At 41.7% G+C, this 20,154-nt stretch overlaps 1 protein-coding gene across 3 annotated transcripts in view; it reads left to right on the forward strand.

Moving 5' to 3' along the window:
• LOC121318937 (stAR-related lipid transfer protein 13-like) overlaps positions 1–20,154 on the forward strand; it is a 37,035-nt gene that overhangs the window by 9,701 nt on the left and 7,180 nt on the right. For 2 of the 3 annotated variants that reach the window (XM_041256151.1, XM_041256153.1), the window contains exons 2-9: positions 11,547–11,618; positions 13,656–13,737; positions 15,707–15,770; positions 16,241–17,565; positions 17,892–18,065; positions 18,170–18,329; positions 19,097–19,295; positions 19,586–19,796. In XM_041256151.1, the coding sequence (XP_041112085.1) occupies positions 11,547–11,618; positions 13,656–13,737; positions 15,707–15,770; positions 16,241–17,565; positions 17,892–18,065; positions 18,170–18,329; positions 19,097–19,295; positions 19,586–19,796 (2,287 nt within the window). Of the gene's footprint in view, positions 1–4,255; positions 4,381–11,546; positions 11,619–13,655; positions 13,738–15,706; positions 15,771–16,240; positions 17,566–17,891; positions 18,066–18,169; positions 18,330–19,096; positions 19,296–19,585; positions 19,797–20,154 lie in introns of those variants that run through there. The other variant, XM_041256152.1, reaches the window with a different exon arrangement.

Below are 20,154 nucleotides of genomic sequence, written 5' to 3' on the forward strand. Positions count from 1 at the left end.
TCAAGTTCAGCCTTTAAACTGGTTTTATTCTCTTTTTTCAACCAAGTTATACAACAGGTTTTCAGTAGCGTGCGCCTTTTAGTGAGAAGGATTGTGTGAGAATGTAAAAACATGTTTTCAGTGCTGTGCGTCTTTTATTCAGAAAGACTATGTGTAACTGCAGAGGTTTTGAACGCCCTTATCCACCAGTGCTATAGTAATGCTGTGTCAAACCACGTTGGTTTAATTTACTGTCGATCTGCATGTTTGCATATTTTTTTTTCCCTGTCAAAAGAATTGCCACCATGATTTGGTGTGATTTCACACACACACACACACACGCTTGGATGGCTGAATTGAAGTACCCATATCCAATTAGTACATCCTTTAGAAATGGACCATGCTAATATGTCCAAGTTATTCTTTCCCCCATAGTACTTTACAGCATGGCAAGGGGAGTCCTGCTGAATTTCTTCAGGCTAACCCCTGTATTAATGATGTTCCTTTATTGAGGTGTTAAAGAACACCGTGTGCCTCCTGTTGTTCTATCCTCAAACATATAGCAGAATATCTTGAAACTTTTCATCATGCAGCATCTGGACAATGCAGTGCATCCAGATCACGCTCCTTTCTGCAACAAAGCTGGTTTTCAGTTCCCGCAACAGGGCACTCCTTTCAGTCAGGGATTTAGCATTGTGGCAGGAGGGAGCATGCACTGGAGCATGCACTGGAGCATGCACTGGAGCATGTGCTGCGGTGTTTAGAAGAAAAAACTCTTTCTCCTGGCAAACGTTCCCGAATTAAAAGTAAGTAGTGATTCTCCAGTTGATTTACCTGTGTTGTGCGAATACAAATATCAGAACAATTGGGAATACGTTTGTGGCAGGGGCTTATTTCAGTCGTTTCTCACCCCCCCCCCCCCCCCCCCCCCCACCCCCCACAGACTTGTTTGTTTACTCTACGTTCGCAGGAGTGATGGTTTGCCAGTGAAGATATTAACAAATGACATTTTGGTACAACAACAAGGGGAAGCATTGAGTGAAGCAATTTCCTGACCATGCTGTTCAGAAGTAAAAGGGAGGTTGGGGTTGTGACCTCGGAGGAGCCCAGACCCATCCTCTGCTGGAATTTCAGTAGGAGCGTAAAATAAATATCGTGTGGCAATTTCGATGACAGATTATTCAGTAACAGACCTCCTGAACTGGTTGGTTCCCAAGTGGAAATTCCCATACAACTTACTGGAAAAATAAAGGAACTACAAAGGATGTCATAAAAAAAAAAAAAAAAAAAAAAACATTATTTTACTTTAATTGAATTATAGGAATAAATATGGAAATGTGGTTAAAGCCATGAGAAAATTGTGTGTTTCTCAACTAGGGACAAATACCTAATTAGAACTCAAATAATTATCTCATCTTTCCAGAAGAGCTACTGCACAAAGAGCAGTAAGAGCTGCCTGCAAAGCTGGCTTGAACCAAAAGAAACCAAAATCTTTGCTAGCACTTCATAAAAGAATAACATGTTTGCAGTAGGCAATTGCATGAGCTGGAAATTGTCAAAACAAAACCACACACACACTGTGTGTCCATGACAAAAACAGTCCAGACCCAACACTAATCAAGAGCTAATTAGATTTCCTGTTAGACACACATCTGGTGCTTGTATACAGATGAATCCAGATATACAGCACAAAGGCTTTCTGTAGTGTGTGTGGTCTCTCTCTTTAACCTGTGGAGAAGTGCTGTATATAATACAGCGATATAAGCTTATCCAAAGTTAGCTTCCTAATTGAACCTTATTGTGAAAAACTCCTTTGCTGAGCCCTATAAATAGTCATGTACTGTAGTTCCAGTTAATCTTCCTTGTCTGTTTTTACATGTCCAGTCAGGAGAGTGTACACATGTCATTTAATTGACTTGCAATGTGTGGGATAACATAGCAAAGTTATTGCACACGTGATGTCCTCTTTCTCTGAGTTAATATCTACACTCAACTGCATCAGATCTAGAATGGCAATATGTCCTGTGAGTTTGAGAAAAAAGTCAGCCTAATACACACTTGCAGATAAGAACACATCGTGTTTATCGGTTTAATTACGTTTATTCCCACATTTGCCATGGAGCTGTACATTATCATTAACCAGCTGCTTGTTTATATGATTACTATTGGAAGTGACCTTTTCCTGCTAAGCGCGTGGCTGAAGGTTACAGCTAACAGGGACACATAAGCCGGTTGAGTTCTCTGTTTTACAGGGGCAACGCTGACATGAAAGCGTGGCCAAGTTAATCAGCTACACATATGCAAACATTTGCTTTTCTCACATGCTTTACAATCGCATTCAGAAATGTGCTGTACAGGAGTTCAGATGAGGTACTTGGGGGGTCTATTCAACTGATCTAAACAGGGACAGATCAAGGTACTGCCACTATCCCATTCAAAACTTTGAATTCCAACATCTGTAACAGAGTGTTTTTGTCTATTTAAACAGAGAAGGTGAAAATCTTGAATACTTAACGCTGGCAGTCATCCGCTGTATATGTCATTTGAATATACTACCTTTCAAGAAAGAGAACCCTAAGGAGGATTACTGTACCCCTGTCACATGCAAGTAGAGCATTGACACTTATAAAACCCTCCCTCTCGCTACACACACACATCGAACCTGAGGAAAAGGGACAGCTGGACAGGAATGGCAGGTCCAAGTGCACAGTCGTTGGGTGTGAGATTTTTCTGCACGGACGTCACTTGTCTCCTTTCACAGATGCTCTAGCCACATTCCTGAAATGCCCGAGCTGCTGTTTCTCTTCTCCTTTGTGAAGCAAATCAAAGACTGTAAGTCAACAGGCCTGTTTCTGAATCCAGGCAGTGTCTGCAGAATGTCACACCTGTCACACTGCAGAACTCTGCTTGACATGGTGCAGGCCCACTCTGTTGGGCAAGAGAATGTAAAACATGTGCAGACTCAGTGGAGCTGTCACACGCTCTGTGTACTGTGTATACTGTACTCATTGAGACGAGCAGCCTCGAGAACACTGGAGATCTCAAAATATTGAACAGCTTGATTGACTAAGAGTACGCTTTGTATCAGGAATCGGATATACAAACTGGTTTTGATAGTAAGGATTGTACTGTACAGCTGCAGTTACTTGTATCTGTTAAAGCTTGTCTAATGTCTTTTAAATGCTGTGAGTGAATGCTTCACTAAATGATACAGAAGTGCATGTAACGGGCAATGCTGGGTGATACACTGGCATTAGTTGGGTGATACACTGGCATTAGTCTGTCCTGTTCCCTGTCGCTAAGAGGAGGTTAAAAGCCCTAAACCCACGAACACAGACGAGCTGGACGAGGGAGGAAGAAGCAAACGCCAAAAGATCGTCTGCACAAGAAAAATACAAGCAGTGCTGATGTTGCCAATGCTAACATTAGACCTGCAAGACCTTTTAATTCCACTTGGTACTGAAAAAGAAATCCCAACATGGTTTGGCTAACAACACCGTCCTTAAAGAAAGGAAGCTTCTGTCGTGGGCAGTCCGTCACAGTGGAGGATTGTCAATGCTTTGCATGCATGCTTTAGCTCCATTGGTTTATATTGAGACATTTGAGAATGCTGCTGTTCCTTTTTTTATTGTGAATTTATTTTCATAATGTGTTCCTAAAGTGGAGCCAGACAGACAATATAATGACAGGAAAGCTGAAATAATAATAATAATAATAATAATAATAATAATAATAATAATAATAATAATAATAATAATAATAATAATATAATAATAAAGAGAAACATATGCTATTATACAAACCCAGAGGGTACAACATTTAAACACTGTAAATAAAGGACTCTGCTCTAAGTAATATTTGCATAAAGGTTCAAGTTACAAATAATGGTCTGTTCAGCAGTGGATTTTAAGGCTGTGTTTTTAATGGTAAATCTACTTTTAAAAGACATATGCTTTACTTCATACATATGTGTGCGTGTGTTTAAGTGATTGTCAATGGATATTCAGGATAGTCATGTATAGTCATGAAACTCCCATAGAAACGTCACTGTCCCGCTGCAGGTTGTCTAAAGTGACTGTAGCCACAGCTGAGCCACTGTACTATTGTGGCTGAAATGTTCCCCCACAGATTGCTGCTCTTGGGACATTTGCTCTAGAGGAACCAGATGGCTTTTAGTTTGAATGAGGTCAGGAAGGGCAGGGTTTATTATCCTGGTACAGTAGCGCAAACCCGGACTGGTCCCATTAGTTTGAGTCTGTGCTGGTTGTTAGACTGTGTTTTTAATTTGTTTTCTGCGTGGAACTCTGAACTTTGTCATCCTTCTGACTGCAGACGTGTTGTACATCAATGACTTCTTTTCAATGAGCTGCAGGGATAAGCTGAGAACGCTTGATGATAATGGTAAGTCGGTGGTTTGTGTGCATTGTTGTAAGTGTACAGTACGTGTGTATAATGAACCAGGACACTTTCATTAATGTTTTCTGTTTATGGTCCAACACTGTGATTGTAATTCTGCTTTAGCTGGCAGATAATTACATTTCATGAAAATTTTGATTAGCAGACATTTGAGACGTTCGTTGCACTTCACTAGTTTCGCCCTCAAGCTGATACTGTGCTTAATTGATTTCTTAATACATTCGTCTGATTAACATCTTATCTTATTACTTAGTCCTAGCTGATGAAGGGCTTCTGTGCTGACTCCAGTGGTGATTACATCAGGGGGAAATACTAGATCTTTCAACACCTGTTAATACTGTTTGAAGCTTTACTTGCAGCTTTCAGTCGGTAGTAGAGGCATGGCTATGATTTTATGAACTGTAATTTTATGCAGTAAAGTATATGGATTTAAATGATACTTTAGTACAGTTAAAATAAGTTTCTTAGTTTCATCACTCGCTTTGTGTCCAGTGTTAGATACGAGGAGAGCAATTGCATTGATAAGCTTTATTATTCTAGCTTGTTAGGTTAGAGTGGGTATTTTGTTGGTCAAAATTAAAGTGAGAAGTTGAACCATGAAAGCTTATCTTAACAAAGCCAAAATGACCAAAGGGAAAGTACTACGTTTTATACAGGAGTATTACTGTAAGCGTACAGTGATATACATACAGTATAATAAGATACTGTATGAATAGCTGCCTTTGGTATTTTGTGCAACCAAGGCACCAGTGATCTCTGACTGCTTGCCTAGCTGTCTCTATTGCCATACATGTATAATCTTGAAAGAATTTTAATGAAATAATGATGTACAGTAAGCCTTCAGTAGTACAGGCTTTGAACTTGTGGACATCAATGGTTTACATTGTGGAATGCTGGCTGCCACTTCTGCACTCCCGTTGGGAAAGTGATGTGACACAATAATTCCCAGACATTCCACGGATACAATAGCCATTATTCATTGCGAGGAAAAGCTTGATGTTGACTGGAGATTTGCTGTTGCAGAATTGGAAATTTGCAGAAATGTAGCTCATTAATACAGTATTTTGTTTTGCAGATGGGTAAAATCTAAAAGGGTTGTGCTGTCATTTTATTAAATTAAATGTCTCTTTCCAAAAAAAAACTACAAGACGCTTTTGGCGGGTTATAAATAGAAAACATAATGGGCTGTGGTGGGATGCAGATAATGCCCCATGTCTGCGCCATTGCAGCTGGAAGCCATTACAAGGTTTCTAAACACAAAGCTTGGTGGTTTGTACAGATTTGCAGGTTTGTGTGGGGTCTTTAGGTAACCACAGTGAACCCTCTTGTCTTTAAACTCTATGAAGAATCCCAGTAGTGATACCGGCCCTCTCTAGTTTCCCCTGGCTGTCTCTTTAGTGGGCTGCATGCCCTCTTGCCCAGTAATTAAAGGCTGTCTGTTTGAAGTCTAGATGTTAAATGAGAAGAAGATTCAGAACTTTTAGTACAGAACTCATTTCTTGCCCCTTATACCAATAGTAATCAAATAATAAAGCAAGAAATAGCATTGAAGAAAGCAAAGCGGCCAGGGAAAAAATGTATTATAATAATTCGATTTTTACAAAGTAAGTAAAAGCTTGACACACAATGCAAAGTGATATGTGGCTCTTCCAAGTTGTTGTCTCTTAGCACTCTCCAAACTTCCTTGTCGTGGCTAGCCATCTGTTTCTCAGCTGTGGAATTCAACCATCCCAATCCCCTTATACTTACACATACACACACACACACACACACACACACACACACACACACACACACACACACACACACACACACACACACACACACACACACACACACATACAACCCCCCCCACTCACCGCACACACAAGAATGTTCAGAATGTCTTGCATGAACTCTCCCCTGCCTGTCAAGTCACTGAATTATTTCTGTATTGTTTTTAAAGTCTTTATTTTACCAGCACCTGCAGTTACACTAGATGTAAGCCCATGTGCAGTGTATATTCCTGGTTGTTTGATTGGTTATGTGATTTGAAATAGCTGTTGGTTCACTGGGAAATACTTTTTTTTTTTCTTTTTCATTGCCGGTTTTGACTCTTGAGTAAAAATAGGTTTAAAAAAACCCATATAACATGAGACTGATTTATCAGTTTATGCGACTGTGTTTGTTGTACTTAAAATAGCTCCTATAATCCCCTTTACAGCCGTAAAGATGATCAGTAACGAATGTTGTACTGCCTCTTGGTTTTTCTCTTCATGTTGGAATTTTTTTTATTTTGTATTAGCTAGCAAGATGCATGTACTAAGTTGTGTGGTCAGTAGGTTGCATCACCAGCAGGTAAACCCTTCTCCGTATCATTCCACTGATCCTCTGCCACCCATACTACCCCCTCCTTGCTACTGTACAATCTAGCATCAGTATCTTACAGTGCTGTAAGTCAGAAGCTGTTATGTGTGACTCAAAAGCAGTGGTCTTTTCTTCCTTGTTGAATCAGTAGCTATCGCAAGTTCTCAGACATGGGAGATTTTCAAAAGTGGGCTGTCAGTCGAGCCCTTATCTAGTGGTAGTTAAGTGTGACCCAGCCAGGAAAGAGTGCTTTGTCAGATTACACAACAGTTTAGTTAAAACCAGGACTGCTGTTTTTAACAGAAGCATTAGTTTGTCATGTTGTATTGCACAGTCTCTAGTGAGCGATGCGTCCCATCAGTAATCCAGGAGGTGCGGCTTTGCTCCGCCACACTGCCCTGACCTCTCTTAAAAGTGGGCTTTTTTTAAGATTCTGAAGTCAACGCGGAGCCCTCTATCAGCACAGTGAGCTGTGGGAGTGAAGCCCACGGCCAGAAAAAACAGTTGGTGGCCTGTGCTGGTCCCCTACACTTAAACTGGGAGCGAGGCAGGGAGATTGTTTGAAGCTAAGATAGTCAAACCTGAGTAAACCTTGTACAAGGGTTTACTCAAAAAGATACCCACCCCATAGGGAGAGCTAAACTGTAGCAGTGAATTGGACAATTGTTCTGTTTATCCCAAGGCACTCCTACTATTCTTTTAGGAAAACAAAGAGGCCGGTCTTTAAAGCTTCCAGGAGTTCTTTGTCTTTACGTTTTTACGGAGGCTGTTTTTATTAAAGCATCACACATCATTTATTTTCATGTTAAGTTTTAACATGATCTTAACTTGTAACACACTGTAGGAGGAATATATTATGCAGAATATTTGAATTTCATTGTACATCTTTGTAATGCATACAGAAAAGCATGGGATTAAAATACGGGCATGCAAATTGAAAATAAGCAAGAAACAGATTAGAATGTTTTTATGATCGTCCTAAATAGCCCCATTGTTGCATTAGGCTTCAGTTTGAATGCCTTCAAGCTACCAAATAATAATAAAAAAAGCCAGATAACAAAGATCTTGATTTTGAATTGGCACCAGCACTGCCCCCCTCTCCAGTCTTGAGGGGCTTGGGATGGCAGACAGGCCTTTCTTGTATGCTGTACCATTACACAGAGCTGCAGGGAGGGGGGTAGCAGTAATCCTGCTATGGGCAAGCTTTACCTGACATGTGTGCTATTGGACAGTTTATCTATCTTCAAGATTGCCCTTCCAGCTGCTCTGCTGGTTTGTTTAGCAGCAGCGGTTGCTGCAGTCTACAACGATGGGCTTTTCAGTGAGTGCAAACCCTTGGAGAGAGAGTGAGAATGCTCTGTGCGCCAAGACAATTCTGCACCTCACTAAAATTTCAAGTATATGTATTCAGATTAGATGCGCTTGTATAGGTATTCCTGGTTTATGTTGCATGTACTGTATTAGCTGCTTTCAGTGTTGAACACATTCATTTTGTCTTTCTTAAATGCAGTTTAAAAGCAACGGGCTGAAAGTGACAGCTTAGTGAATTGAATCCCAACTCATTCAGTGACTGTGTGGAAGTCAGTTACCTTGGTTTTATTCTTCTGAGTCATTCGGGTCAATTGTTTATAATTAGGCAGTGCATGATTGCAAACGTCTTCCAATTACAGTATAAGGGGAGAAAATTGATTGTTTGGTAAACTAGTGGTTTACTGTGACATCAGTGTCTGCTGAAAGGGAGATCTTTTTTTTTTTTTTTTAATATATACATAAATGTTCCCACAATTTATTTTTAGCTCTTCCGTTACAGTCTAACACAAAATACATGTATTACTGGATGTCCATGGTTACAAAAATCTGCATTCACTATATTAATATGTGTCTTAACATATCTGTGAAACATCCTATTTAGCTCTGTGTTTTTGAGAACAGAAGTTTGCCTGTGGAAAGCTTGTTGTTACCAAACATTTAGATAGTCGTGAAGGATAGTTCCACTGGAGCTCCTTAGTCCAGCTTCTGAAACCACCTTTGGCCGCTGTAAACCTTGGCAGTCAAAGCCCTCGCTTCCAGTCAGAGTCTCCCACTGAGCCGTCAGCATGACTCCACTGAAATGGTTGAAAGAGGAAGAGGAGAGGACAGTCTGCCACTCCTCTTCCTGATTCGCTGGAAACACAGCCCACTATGCCAGCGCTTGGAGAGCTGACCCTGTGTCAGTGTGACTTTAATTGGGCAAACCCAACCGCTGTCCTCTGCCGAGCCTTTTTGTCCACCCTAGCTTTAAAACATGCAGTCACAATTCCAAGGTATCAGATCACATGTTATTTGTCAATGGGAGGGTATCCATGTTACAGGTCTGCACGGACAGTGTTTTTTTTTTTTTTTTCCCCTTACCTACTTTGAAAAGTCTTGATTGTGGAAATGATGCCTTTTGTGGAAAGTTTTCCTTTAGAAGAATTTACATACTGTACTGTGTCTATGCATTTGAAGCAATGGGGAGAGTCTCCACCCACCTGTGTCCATGTCCTCTTGTCTGTCTGTGTTGAACTTTGGACGCAGGTTGATGGATTGTGTTAAAGCTACGCCCTGGAGCCAGCCTGTCTCCGAGTCAGGCAAAAAGGAAAAGAGATCCACACGAAATGGAAGCATCACTTCCTCTGGAAATCTCATTCCTCATGGTATCACTTTGCTGAAATATACATGTCAGGCACAGGACAGAAATAGAGCACACACAGGCTTCCAGAGAGTTTTGCTGATAACCTCAGTGAAGCTGGAGAAACCTGGAGTTCAGGTGTGACAATCCAACAACAACAATAGAAGACGCAACCAATCGCAGCTGACTGTTGAAAGAAAATATATTTTATTTGAATTCTTTCTGGCCTTGAACAATGTGTCACTGTTAATGCGACGCCAAAGAAAATTGGACTGAGGGATCGCATCTAAAAATACCAGCTTCCCGTTTGGCGATGGTGTTGATTTCCTTGTGGCAGTGTGCAGATTGCTGGGTGCAGGCTTGTGGATTTCAGATGGTGCTGTGCTGCAGGTATGGAAACTCTTTCTCTTTCACTTGTGTTTTTTTATTCATTTCAATTCAGTCCAGCTTGATTCAGTGTACTTGAAATGAATGAAAAAGCATGGGATTTCAGGGTGGGTCCTGGTGTATAAGTTACCATGGGTCCTGGTATCAGGTCAGTTGTACAGTATAAGGTGCCCTGTTAAAAGGGTAACATCTGGTTCCACTGTTAGTCTTAGGTAATAATAACAAATGAACAGATGACAGACAATCTTTTCGTCCAGAGAGAATACTGAAGATTGTTATTTTATTTTCTATATTCACAAGCCTTGCTGAGCAGCTGATTTTGTTGCAGCCTCCTGGGTTCATGAACAGCTCTGGACGATTGTGCTCATGAGCTTTCTAATGCACTGTGCTTTCCAGTTTTTATAATCTATATCTCCCCAGCATTCACCCTTGCATATTTTATTCAATAATGGTTCTGGCGAGGGATGAATTACTGCTTTCTTGAATTGTTCGTCATGCAAACTCTCTGTGTGCTGAACCTGAGTATCTGCTGAGCTGGCTTGGGACCTGGGCAGTGAAAGGCTGTGCATGCCATTGCAAGCCTGTTGCCCCCTGCTTTAGAAGCACACACTGTAGAGACAAGCTTGGAAACACGGGTTAATCACCAGTGGATTCATCCTGTGTCAGCACTTAGAGATTTGGAGATTTAAGGAATTCTAAAAGTGCTTTTTAAGTTTTAAGAAATGGCAAAGAGTAGCCTATTAAAAGGTCAAGAAATGATGCTGATTTGCCAGTTGCTTGTATTGCAATAATGGGATGAACATTACTTGGATTGTTTTTATGAACTTGTTGTCGTGGGTTAGTTGAAGCAGCCTATCAAGCCACAGAAGTGTTACATTTAAGTATTTAAAAAGAAAATGTACAGTAATACAAGCTCCTGAAATTATAGCATTACAAACGACAGCTTCAAATCTGAAGTAGATGCAGCAGATCATGTCATTCAGACTCATTTAAATACAGCACATGCATTCAATGCAGTACAGTTTGTGTTGACGTGAGCATTAACATGTTTTTTTTTCCCAACCCAGTACAGCTGTATTCTAGCAAGCACCTCACTGGCTATCTGGATAGAGATCTAGTACTCTGCTGTGTGGCTGAATTGGGTGAAATGTCAGTTGTGTACTGTGCCTGATTTCCTTTTCATAATGTATGGATTTTCAGGAGGGTCTGTTGGTTTTGTTCTACTGTCATTTGTACAGTAATGTATGGCTTTCTAAACACAACTGTCTCTAATGGTGAGAGCTGCTGGCAGAGATGGGACTTTCTCCTGCAAGCCTCGTTGTGTTGTAAACTAATTAAGCTGCTTTTAACCTAAAGGGTCGATTTAACAGCCCATTCATTTCTGCTGATGTGCAACCGTCCAGGAGCAAATTTGATTGGGGGCATATGTAGAGCCTGTTTGCTATCCAGCTGTGTCTGTGGTACAGACAGTTTTCTTATCCGTCTGCTTTTCCAGAGCTCTTAATGTAATCGTTTTCGTGTCAGATAAACAATGGGTATTCTCCAGATCTTTTTCTGGGAATAGTTAGCTTGCAATTACCATGCCCTTGTATACAGTTTACCGCCCACATGCTATCAGAAATCGTGTTAATTCTTAAAGCATAATATATAAAAAATGATTCTCGTATGCCAAAAGCATTTCTAAAGTTTATGAAAGAAATGTAAAAAAAAAAAAAAAAAAAAAAAAAAGTGCTGCTGTATGAATATAATTATTTTTGTTTTCTTTCAGAACTTGAGGCTACAGAAGCTTGTGATTGGCTTCAGGCAGCTGGATTTCCGCAGTATGCACAGCTCTATGAAGGTAAATACGGACGGTGCACATGCACAGTACGGCACTCGATCAGCTGCTCTGCAATGCAATGCATGAGGTTCATTTCACAGTTTGCACAAAATAATTCCCGTCCACAGGTACTGTCGTGGAAGGCTGATTTTCACTGCCCTTTACTCCAAAGAGTATTGTTTCTTCTTTTTGTAATCCACAGATATTTAATGTAACCCAGTTTCAGTAAGTTAGGTTGTAACTTTTGAAAAAAATATAGTAACTGACACTTTTGAATAATAAAACTGGTGCATTAGGGGCCACATGCAGGTAATTGCTGATAAAATTACATAGGCCTGGGTAGTAATAGCTGGATTAGTGAGGCGACACATTAATCAAGACCTCTGGCATAAGTGTAATCAAGCAAGTCATTTACATTTTCAACATTAAACTGCTGCTGCCATTATATAAAAGCATACTCTTCATACCTCAGTTAAGATTTAATTACAGGAAGAAAAACTAAATCTGCCAGATATGCTCATTTGGCTCCTTGCCAATGAACTTTATGTGATTAGCCAAGAACTGTACTTTACATAAAGTAATAATTCTAAGATGCAGATTCATTTTTAAATGCCTCCTTTTAAAATAATATAAACGTGTATATTGATTTTGCCACCCCACCACACACTGTCCTTCCTCCTCTTCCCTATGTAGTTATTCCTTGGTTTGAAAATGTGTTTGTTTAAAGAGCAGCAGGAGTACGTTTCTGGATTTCAATGCTCATTTAGGTTCTGGCTTACTTAACAAGAATGCAATTCCAGTGTGAGCTTGTGAACTTGCAGCTGTCGCTGTGCAAGCTGCTGTGACTCGTGGGCTGCTCTCTGCAGAGTGGTACCTTTCCCCTGCTTACTGTCACATTCAGCATGTGGCAGCTTGTCAAAAATCGCACATTTCAATTCTTAATGGCCTTGGGAGGAGGGGGAATAGGGAAACAATAGCTGGAAATGATGTATCGTGGGGATGTTGTGGGACCCAAATGTGTCTTCTCTCTCTCTCTCTCTCTCTCTCTCTCTCTCTCTCTCTCTCTCTCTCTCTCTCTCTCTCTCTCTCTCTCTCTCTCTCTCTCTCTCTCTCTCTCTCTCTCTCTCTCTCTCTCTATATATATATATATATATATATATATATATATATATATATATATATATATTTTTTTTTTTCCAAACGCACAAACAAAGTGATTGAAAACAGCATGAAGCTTTTCCATTGGGTTTTTCAGTGCGTTTGTATGTGTCTTCGTGTTGCTTGTGCTGGACAGAGGTCCTCATTCTTTGGACCATTGGTCGCTGCTATAACAGTTAAATTCCTCTTTAAAAAGCATTGTTTGACACAATTTACTGTCTGCGATTCTGAAACCTGAGCAAAATGGTCCTTGCATTTTCAGAATGTGTCTCGAATGAATTTGTACGCAAGTCTGTATTTTAATTAGATGACTCAAGACAGTTGCTGGCTGCGGCTGAAGTGCACTTAATACAAAAAAAAAAAAAAAACGCAGACAGAATTATTTGCGTTCTCTTGACGCATGAGAAACCAACCAGCTGGTTTGCGGTCGGTTTGTGCTGAGGTACTTCAGGACATTAAAATAACGTAGACATGAGAAATGAGAAACTCATTGCCTCCATAAGCTCCAACCCCACGTCATGAAACTTTCAAATGAACCCTGTAAGAAAGGTTATGTGTATGTTCAGTAGGGTGATTTGTATCCCTTTTTATAATAATTTGATGCAAAAGGTATACTGGTGTAAAAGCTTGGTACAGCCTATGTATTTGCCATTTACTCAGTACCATGCTCTACTTCAGGGCATGCTATACTCATTTCTAAACTCTGATTATGAATTATGAAACGTAATAATTTTACGTTTCTCTCATACAGCTAGCAGTTTGGCAAGGGAGGTCTGTGAAAATGCGTTGGTTCAGCACATAGCAGAAGTTCGGAGATCCTTTTAATTTCCCCTGACCTGTTTGCAAACAAAAGTAGGAAGTGTGTGAGTTCCGAGGCTGTAACTCTGGTTTGTTTTACAGACTGTCTGTTTCCCATCGACATCGCCTCTGTGAAGAAGGACCATGATTTTCTGGACCGGGACTCGCTGAAATCCCTTTGCAGGTAACCAGAATCTTATACGTTGAGCAATATGAAGGACACCCCACAAACAAGCTTTCAGTGTGCAGCTCTTTTTTTACATGGTTTAAAAAAAGTGTAAAATACCATAACTCTTATTTTCCCCTAGGTTAAATTCAAAATATGACCCCTGCAGTTCAGCGGCTTTTAAAAAATACCTAACGACGACAAACTGTGGCAAAGATCAATGATTTCAGATAGTGTGTTTTATGCATTAGCAGGAATACATAGTTGCATATTTGCACACCATTTGCATAGTTTTTATTTACGTGGTTCTTGTTTTGAAAGCTGCTGTAAGTATAGCAGTGCTGTAACATTCATTTTGGGGCTTGATTTGTAATTACTCCTCAGTAGCACCATTCATTGCATTGAGTGACCTACCAATTGCTTCTGCAATTTTTTTCTTCCAAGCATATTCCTTGAAGTGCGACTGTAAACAAACCTGTTATCATGTAAGCAAATAGTACAGTGCGGTGTAGCTTCCTGTGCAGTGGCTGTGGAATAGTTGCTCTCGAAGGTGTTAGATGTTGCCCTTGCTTACCTTTGAATGGGGGTGGGGCACTACTTTACACTCAGAGGTATGTAATCAAGCTTAGGCTAAAATCAATTTGAAGCCAAGACTGGTAGGGAAAGATGCAGAGTGCCTTTTTTAACACACACGCAAGCTTGTTTATGTCCAGCAGACTTGTGCTGGTGCTGACCTTTTACCGAGAACAAACTAGAGGTAGCAGCGTTGAAAAGTTACCCAAGGTGGGTCTGAGTATTGCACAAACATGCTTGGGCTTCAGTTGAAATTTCCAGTGAGCTTCCTAATACAGATCGTGTTTGTTGGTGCTGCTAATCACACATGGTCCATGATCAGCTTCTGTGCAGATTTCACCACTTTTCAGAATCATATTTCTCATACTTTCCATGTCCACAAATATTTTATTAGTTTTTTTTTTTCTACTACCAAAAATGCTGCACTGACCCCTTTAAAAATACAGAGGAAGGCATTATACAGAATATTTGCTTGTATTTTACATGCCATCGTTAGTCTGTATGAAACAACCAGCAGGTCTCTTTGCAGATTAATGCCATTTTATTGCGGCTTCGTTTCAGGCGGACTGCAGGGGCTAATGAAATAAGCATACTGATGAGACCATGCATTTTCTTCCAAAGCACTGTAGTGATGTGATTGCCAGGGGGAGCCACAAGCTGAAGTGTTGGCAGTGAACAGATTTCTGTACAGTTTTCCATTCTTGCAGCTGAGATACCTGTCCTGTTTTGTTCTGCAGTGTGTGTGGGAACCACTTGAGTTTCCACTCATCACTGTGAACCTGCTGACAACCCAAAGGGTTTCCATTCCCTGTCAAGCCATTCTCTTTCCTTGAAAGAATAACCTCACATGCAAAGGACAAAACTCCTTGAAATTTGACCTTAATGTATAGACAGAAAAGATCTTGCAGCAGGTCTGGCTTATTAAACCACCCAGAGCACCTGTTATAATCAGGAATGCACAACACAATATAGGCCTAGGTTTCCGGCAAATAAAATCATATGTATTTGTAATTCCAGGTTTCAAGACCTAGGGGGAAGTATTTTCTTATTGACATAGACTTGCTGACAGTGAATCGCTGCTGTGCTGGGATTGACTACAGTTATGTGTCAGATTTTCTAAACAATTAGCTGTGTTGACTGGAGCTCTTGTTATTGGTGTAAAAGGGTTACAGTCTGCAGGCTTGGTTGGTTTACACTAAAGGCCTGCAGTCTTTGGCACAGAATGCTGTGCCTCTAAGTGGTGTTTGCTTAAATATACATTGACACTGCTGTTGCTTTTTTTTAGCAAGCTGGCTTGAATTGACAGCGCGTGATGATGTCGTGCTAGACCAGGTTTTAATCTCATTGCTTACAGTTTAGGGTTACACCTTTGCTTGTTTCTTTTCATTAATGACGTTTGCTCTTTTCATATTAGGAGACTGACAATTCTGAACAAGTGTGCCTCTATGAAGCTGGAAGTCCATTTCCAGCGCAAACAGGTTGGTGGTGTTTTGTCATGTGTGTTTTTTAGGCCTCTTTGCACAAGAGTTTTTAGCATTTTGTTTGAACCCAGGCAGACAAAGAATACCCCAGCGAGTCAGTGGCTGAGCTGGGAAATGCATCTCTTCTGATTATCAAAGCTCAGCACTAAAAAGTAGGCCATACTGTATAACTATATGTTTCTTCCTAGTCAGCAGCTGCTGTGCCAAGTTAAAGAGAAGCAAATACAGTAAACATATAACATTTCAATTAAATCTTGAATAAACTTGAATAAACAAATTAATTAATTTGGTTTCTTCTACCACAAACGTTGCTCTGGTCCTTTTTCAAAATATAGATGAAGGCTTTTTACAGAATGTTTGCATGTGTATTACATACCATCATTAGTCTGTACAAAACAAATCTGTAATTATTTTTGACATATGTCTGTTACTGTACTGAAGCTTTAGATTAATATTTTGCCATTTAGAGCGAAGACTCAGAAGAGGAGGATCTGTGTGCCATCAGTGACCGCTGGGCCTTCCAGCGGGACAGTAAGCGATGGTCCAGACTGGGGTCCTTCCCTCCTCCCAGCTCTCATAGCCCTGAGGTCCTCCACTCTGACATGAAAGCCTCAGCCAGCCAGGAGAGCGTCCTCAGCGACTTCAGCGACCTGGAGGGCGTGTCTGTTCGCATCAGCAGCAGCAGCAGCAGCAGCGTGGGGAGCTCTGGAGGAACCTCGGGGAGCCGGCTCACTATGGCAGAACCCTACTCCAGCTTCTCGTCCCATCACTTGGACACCACCGCTGTGTCCAACCGCAGCCTCACAGAGAACCGCTCCTACAAAGACCTGCTGGCTCTCAAGGAGAAGCCAAAGAGGTACAGATCTCAAAGCTTCCTGAGGAAAATCGGATCTTTCAGAAGAAAGGATAAGGACAGAGAAGCAGCCAGAGCAAAACACTGTGACGCCCAAAGCTGTGACTTCAAGGAAGGGCCACTACAGTCTTCGATGAGCTTGCTTTGCACAACCAACGAGAGCCTTCCAGGCTTGAAACAGAACATACCTGAAAGCTCTCAGTTTAAAAGAAGTACGAAGACAATCTGTAGAGCTACTGCCGGCCAGCCTGCTTCTGAAGGCAGTGGGAAACAGAAACAGAAAACCACAAGTAGAGGGATTTACTTAGAGGATTATGAGATGAGCTTAAAGGTTCCCAACTGGACACAGCAGCTTCACAGGCCACTGGATCTGCAGAAGGACTGTGTTGTTTACCTCCCCAGCGACCACAAGCCAGGGACCTTCCCCAAGTCCCTCTCCATTGAGAGCTTATGTCCCGCAGCGAACGATGATCTGGGGAACTGGAGATCGGGCAACACGTCATTAGAGATCTCAATGTGCAGCAGCAGTGAATCGCAAGGCTTTGGCAGGTTGCGTCCACGCAGGAACTCGTGCAGCTCCATGGGAAGCATCTATGACAACGTACCCGAAGCGTATGGCAGCTCAGAGGACCTTTTCAGTTTAGGAGCTGGAGGCATTTGCGACCTGGACGATATCCTGCAGCATGTTCACGGGCTCCAGAACACGATCGATCTGTGGTCCAAAAGAGTTTGCCCCGAGCTGGATGACCTGGAGTCTGAACTGCCCGGTGACCCCATCTTCCCATCCAGTGTCCATTTCGAAGAGCAGTCCATGTCGGATGTGGGAACCGCAGCTAGTGACTTTGACAGTACAGGCAATTCTTTAAACGAAGCAGAAGAGATGGAAATGAGGGAACGGAGGGATTCAGGAGTGGGGGCCTCGTTGACCAGGCCTAATAGGTGAGAACTTGCAGAATAAATAAACTGATGTTTCATCTCTGGATATTAGATTGTTGCTTTGTAACAACCTTGTATAATGGCTGGTGTCTTTTAACAAGTGGGTATAACAAATATACTGCAATAAACTGCAATCTGTTAACAATCTTTCCACTTTACCTTATAGAAATTGTATTTGCAGTTCACAATTCCACTATCTCAATATTCACACACAAGGTAACGCTATGCTTTAAAAGCAAGATGTAAAAGTAAAGTTAAACCTTATAAGAATCAAAGGCAATGTGCAGTTGTTTTTAAATGGTTTCTCATGATGTGCCTTGCTGTTTCAGGAAGCTGAGGTGGCACAGTTTCCAGAACTCGCACCGTCCCAGCCTGACCTCTGCGTCTCTGGAGATCAACCGGCAGTCAGCCGCTCAGCTTAACCTGCTGCAGAAATTCTCACTGCTGCGACTCACTGCCATCATGGAGAAGTTCTCTGTGCCCAATAAGCAGGGCTGGAGCTGGTTAGTAGCACTTTTCCTCTCACAATACCATCCTGTGCATGCCCTGGCTGCTTTCCATTTGTTAATCTGATCTGGTTTAATCTCCGGATTTTCCTGCTTTACAGGACGGTGCCAAAGTTCATGAAGAGAAGTAAAGTTCCTGACTACCGGGACAAGAACGTGTTTGGGGTTCCCCCGATCATCAACGTGCAGCGGAGCGGGCAGCCCCTGCCTCAGAGCATCCAGCAAGCCATGAGATACATCCGCAGCCAGTGCCTGGACCAGGTAGGTGCAGCCGGGACCACTTCATTTAACAGTGCTGGTTGTGGTCCGCTAGCAGCGTTCCCATCACGAACTATGTGCTGTACCACAGGGCAAAAGGACATTTGGTCAGTTTGCTGCTGCATGTCAACAAAAATAGCCACCATACTCTCAATCCACCCCCTACCCCCCCCCAAACATACATTCCCCACATCACTTTAACTTAATTAGGAATCTCTGCTGGGAACAGCTATAAAGTTAATACGTTGTGAAAGCCAAATTCTTTGGAAGAAAACCAGTACAAAGAAATCATTTTTGCCTACTGTCTTATCATTGTCAGGTATTGTTCTTTTGTGCTGTGCAGTTAAAGGGCAGGGCAACCTCTTGCACTGCCCATACATTCTATATTTTAACACTAAATTATGCTATCTGGGATAGAAAACAAACACATCATGAGTTTTCCTTTTGGTTCAGAAATCCTTTTGAAAGAAACTTTCAGCTGCACTGTGTTGTAACATGCAGAAGTCCGTTAACTACATTGCATTTTATATGAATGCATCCTCAGCAACAGCTGTCAATTACAAGCCTGAATAGCTTTGTTTTAACTTTAACATGTCACAATATACTTTGAGGTTATGGTGTAATACCAACTAAATGTGGGTGTAAAGTATTGACCAATAGATACTGGTCCAGCAATGAAAGCTGCATTTCAGTTCCTGCTGTTGAGTCTAAGAGGGTTAGCAGTTCAGGTTGCTCACATGGTGCTGAGCCTCTCCTGTCCTGCTCTCCAGGTCGGTATCTTCCGGAAGTCAGGTGTGAAGTCTCGGATCCAGATGCTGAGGAAGATGAACGAGACCTCGCCCGACCACGTGAGTTACGAGGGGCAGTCTGCCTACGACGTGGCGGACATGCTAAAGCAGTATTTCAGGGACCTTCCAGAGCCTGTGTTCACCAGCAAGCTGACTGACACTTTCCTCCAGATCTATCAGTGTGAGTACGAGAGAGAGGGGCACGTATAAATAAACGTTTGGTCATATGCACAGAATAATTATAACACACTATGTGTAGTAATAGTTGTAGAATCAGCAGCAAGCATTGACTTTTATGTGCAGAATTCAAGAACAGAGACCTGGACTTGAACTGCTTCTTTATCTAAGATTCTATGATTTGGTAGGTGGATATTTTCTTATCAGGAATGGGAAGACCCTGTTGAAATGCCTTTCTTTTGCAAGAGCGCATCTTAACCACTATGCAAATCTTCCACTCCCTCTGCCTCTCAGGTGTCCCGAAGGAGCAGCGTTTGCAGGCTGCACAGGCGGCCATCGTCCTGCTGCCAGATGAGAACCGGGAAGTGCTGCAGACAATGCTCTACTTCCTGAGCGACATTGCCTCTGCCCAGGACAACCAGATGACCCCCGGAAACCTGGCCCTGTGCCTGGCCCCCTCCATCTTCCACCTCAACGTGTCCAAGAAAGAGAGCACCGCCCCCAGGTAAGGACCCCTGGACAAAAGGTGAATCGGGTTCAAATGATGAATGATTCATTTTTATAATACCTTTCATGTTATTATGTGAATGCTGTTTCAGACCGGGGTTTTTGATCCGAAATGCTTAGTCTACACTGATCACCATATCTCGTTCTTTATATTCTTTGTAATTTTATCTTCAGCTTGTGAGGCTATAAAACAAAATGGGACAATTGTATTTCTCTTTTAGGCTGCTTGAATCCCATTGTAAGAGGTATTAGGGATCGCTGAAGGAGGGATAAAATAAAAAGAAAGCTTAAGGGAACTGAATGGAGTCCCATATTTCTCTTGGTAGGAAGTTCAATAGGGGTGGATAGGATATACC

Source organism: Polyodon spathula, chromosome 7, assembly GCF_017654505.1.
Source record: "Polyodon spathula isolate WHYD16114869_AA chromosome 7, ASM1765450v1, whole genome shotgun sequence".
In the NCBI taxonomy this organism is placed as follows: Eukaryota; Metazoa; Chordata; class Actinopteri; order Acipenseriformes; family Polyodontidae; genus Polyodon; species Polyodon spathula.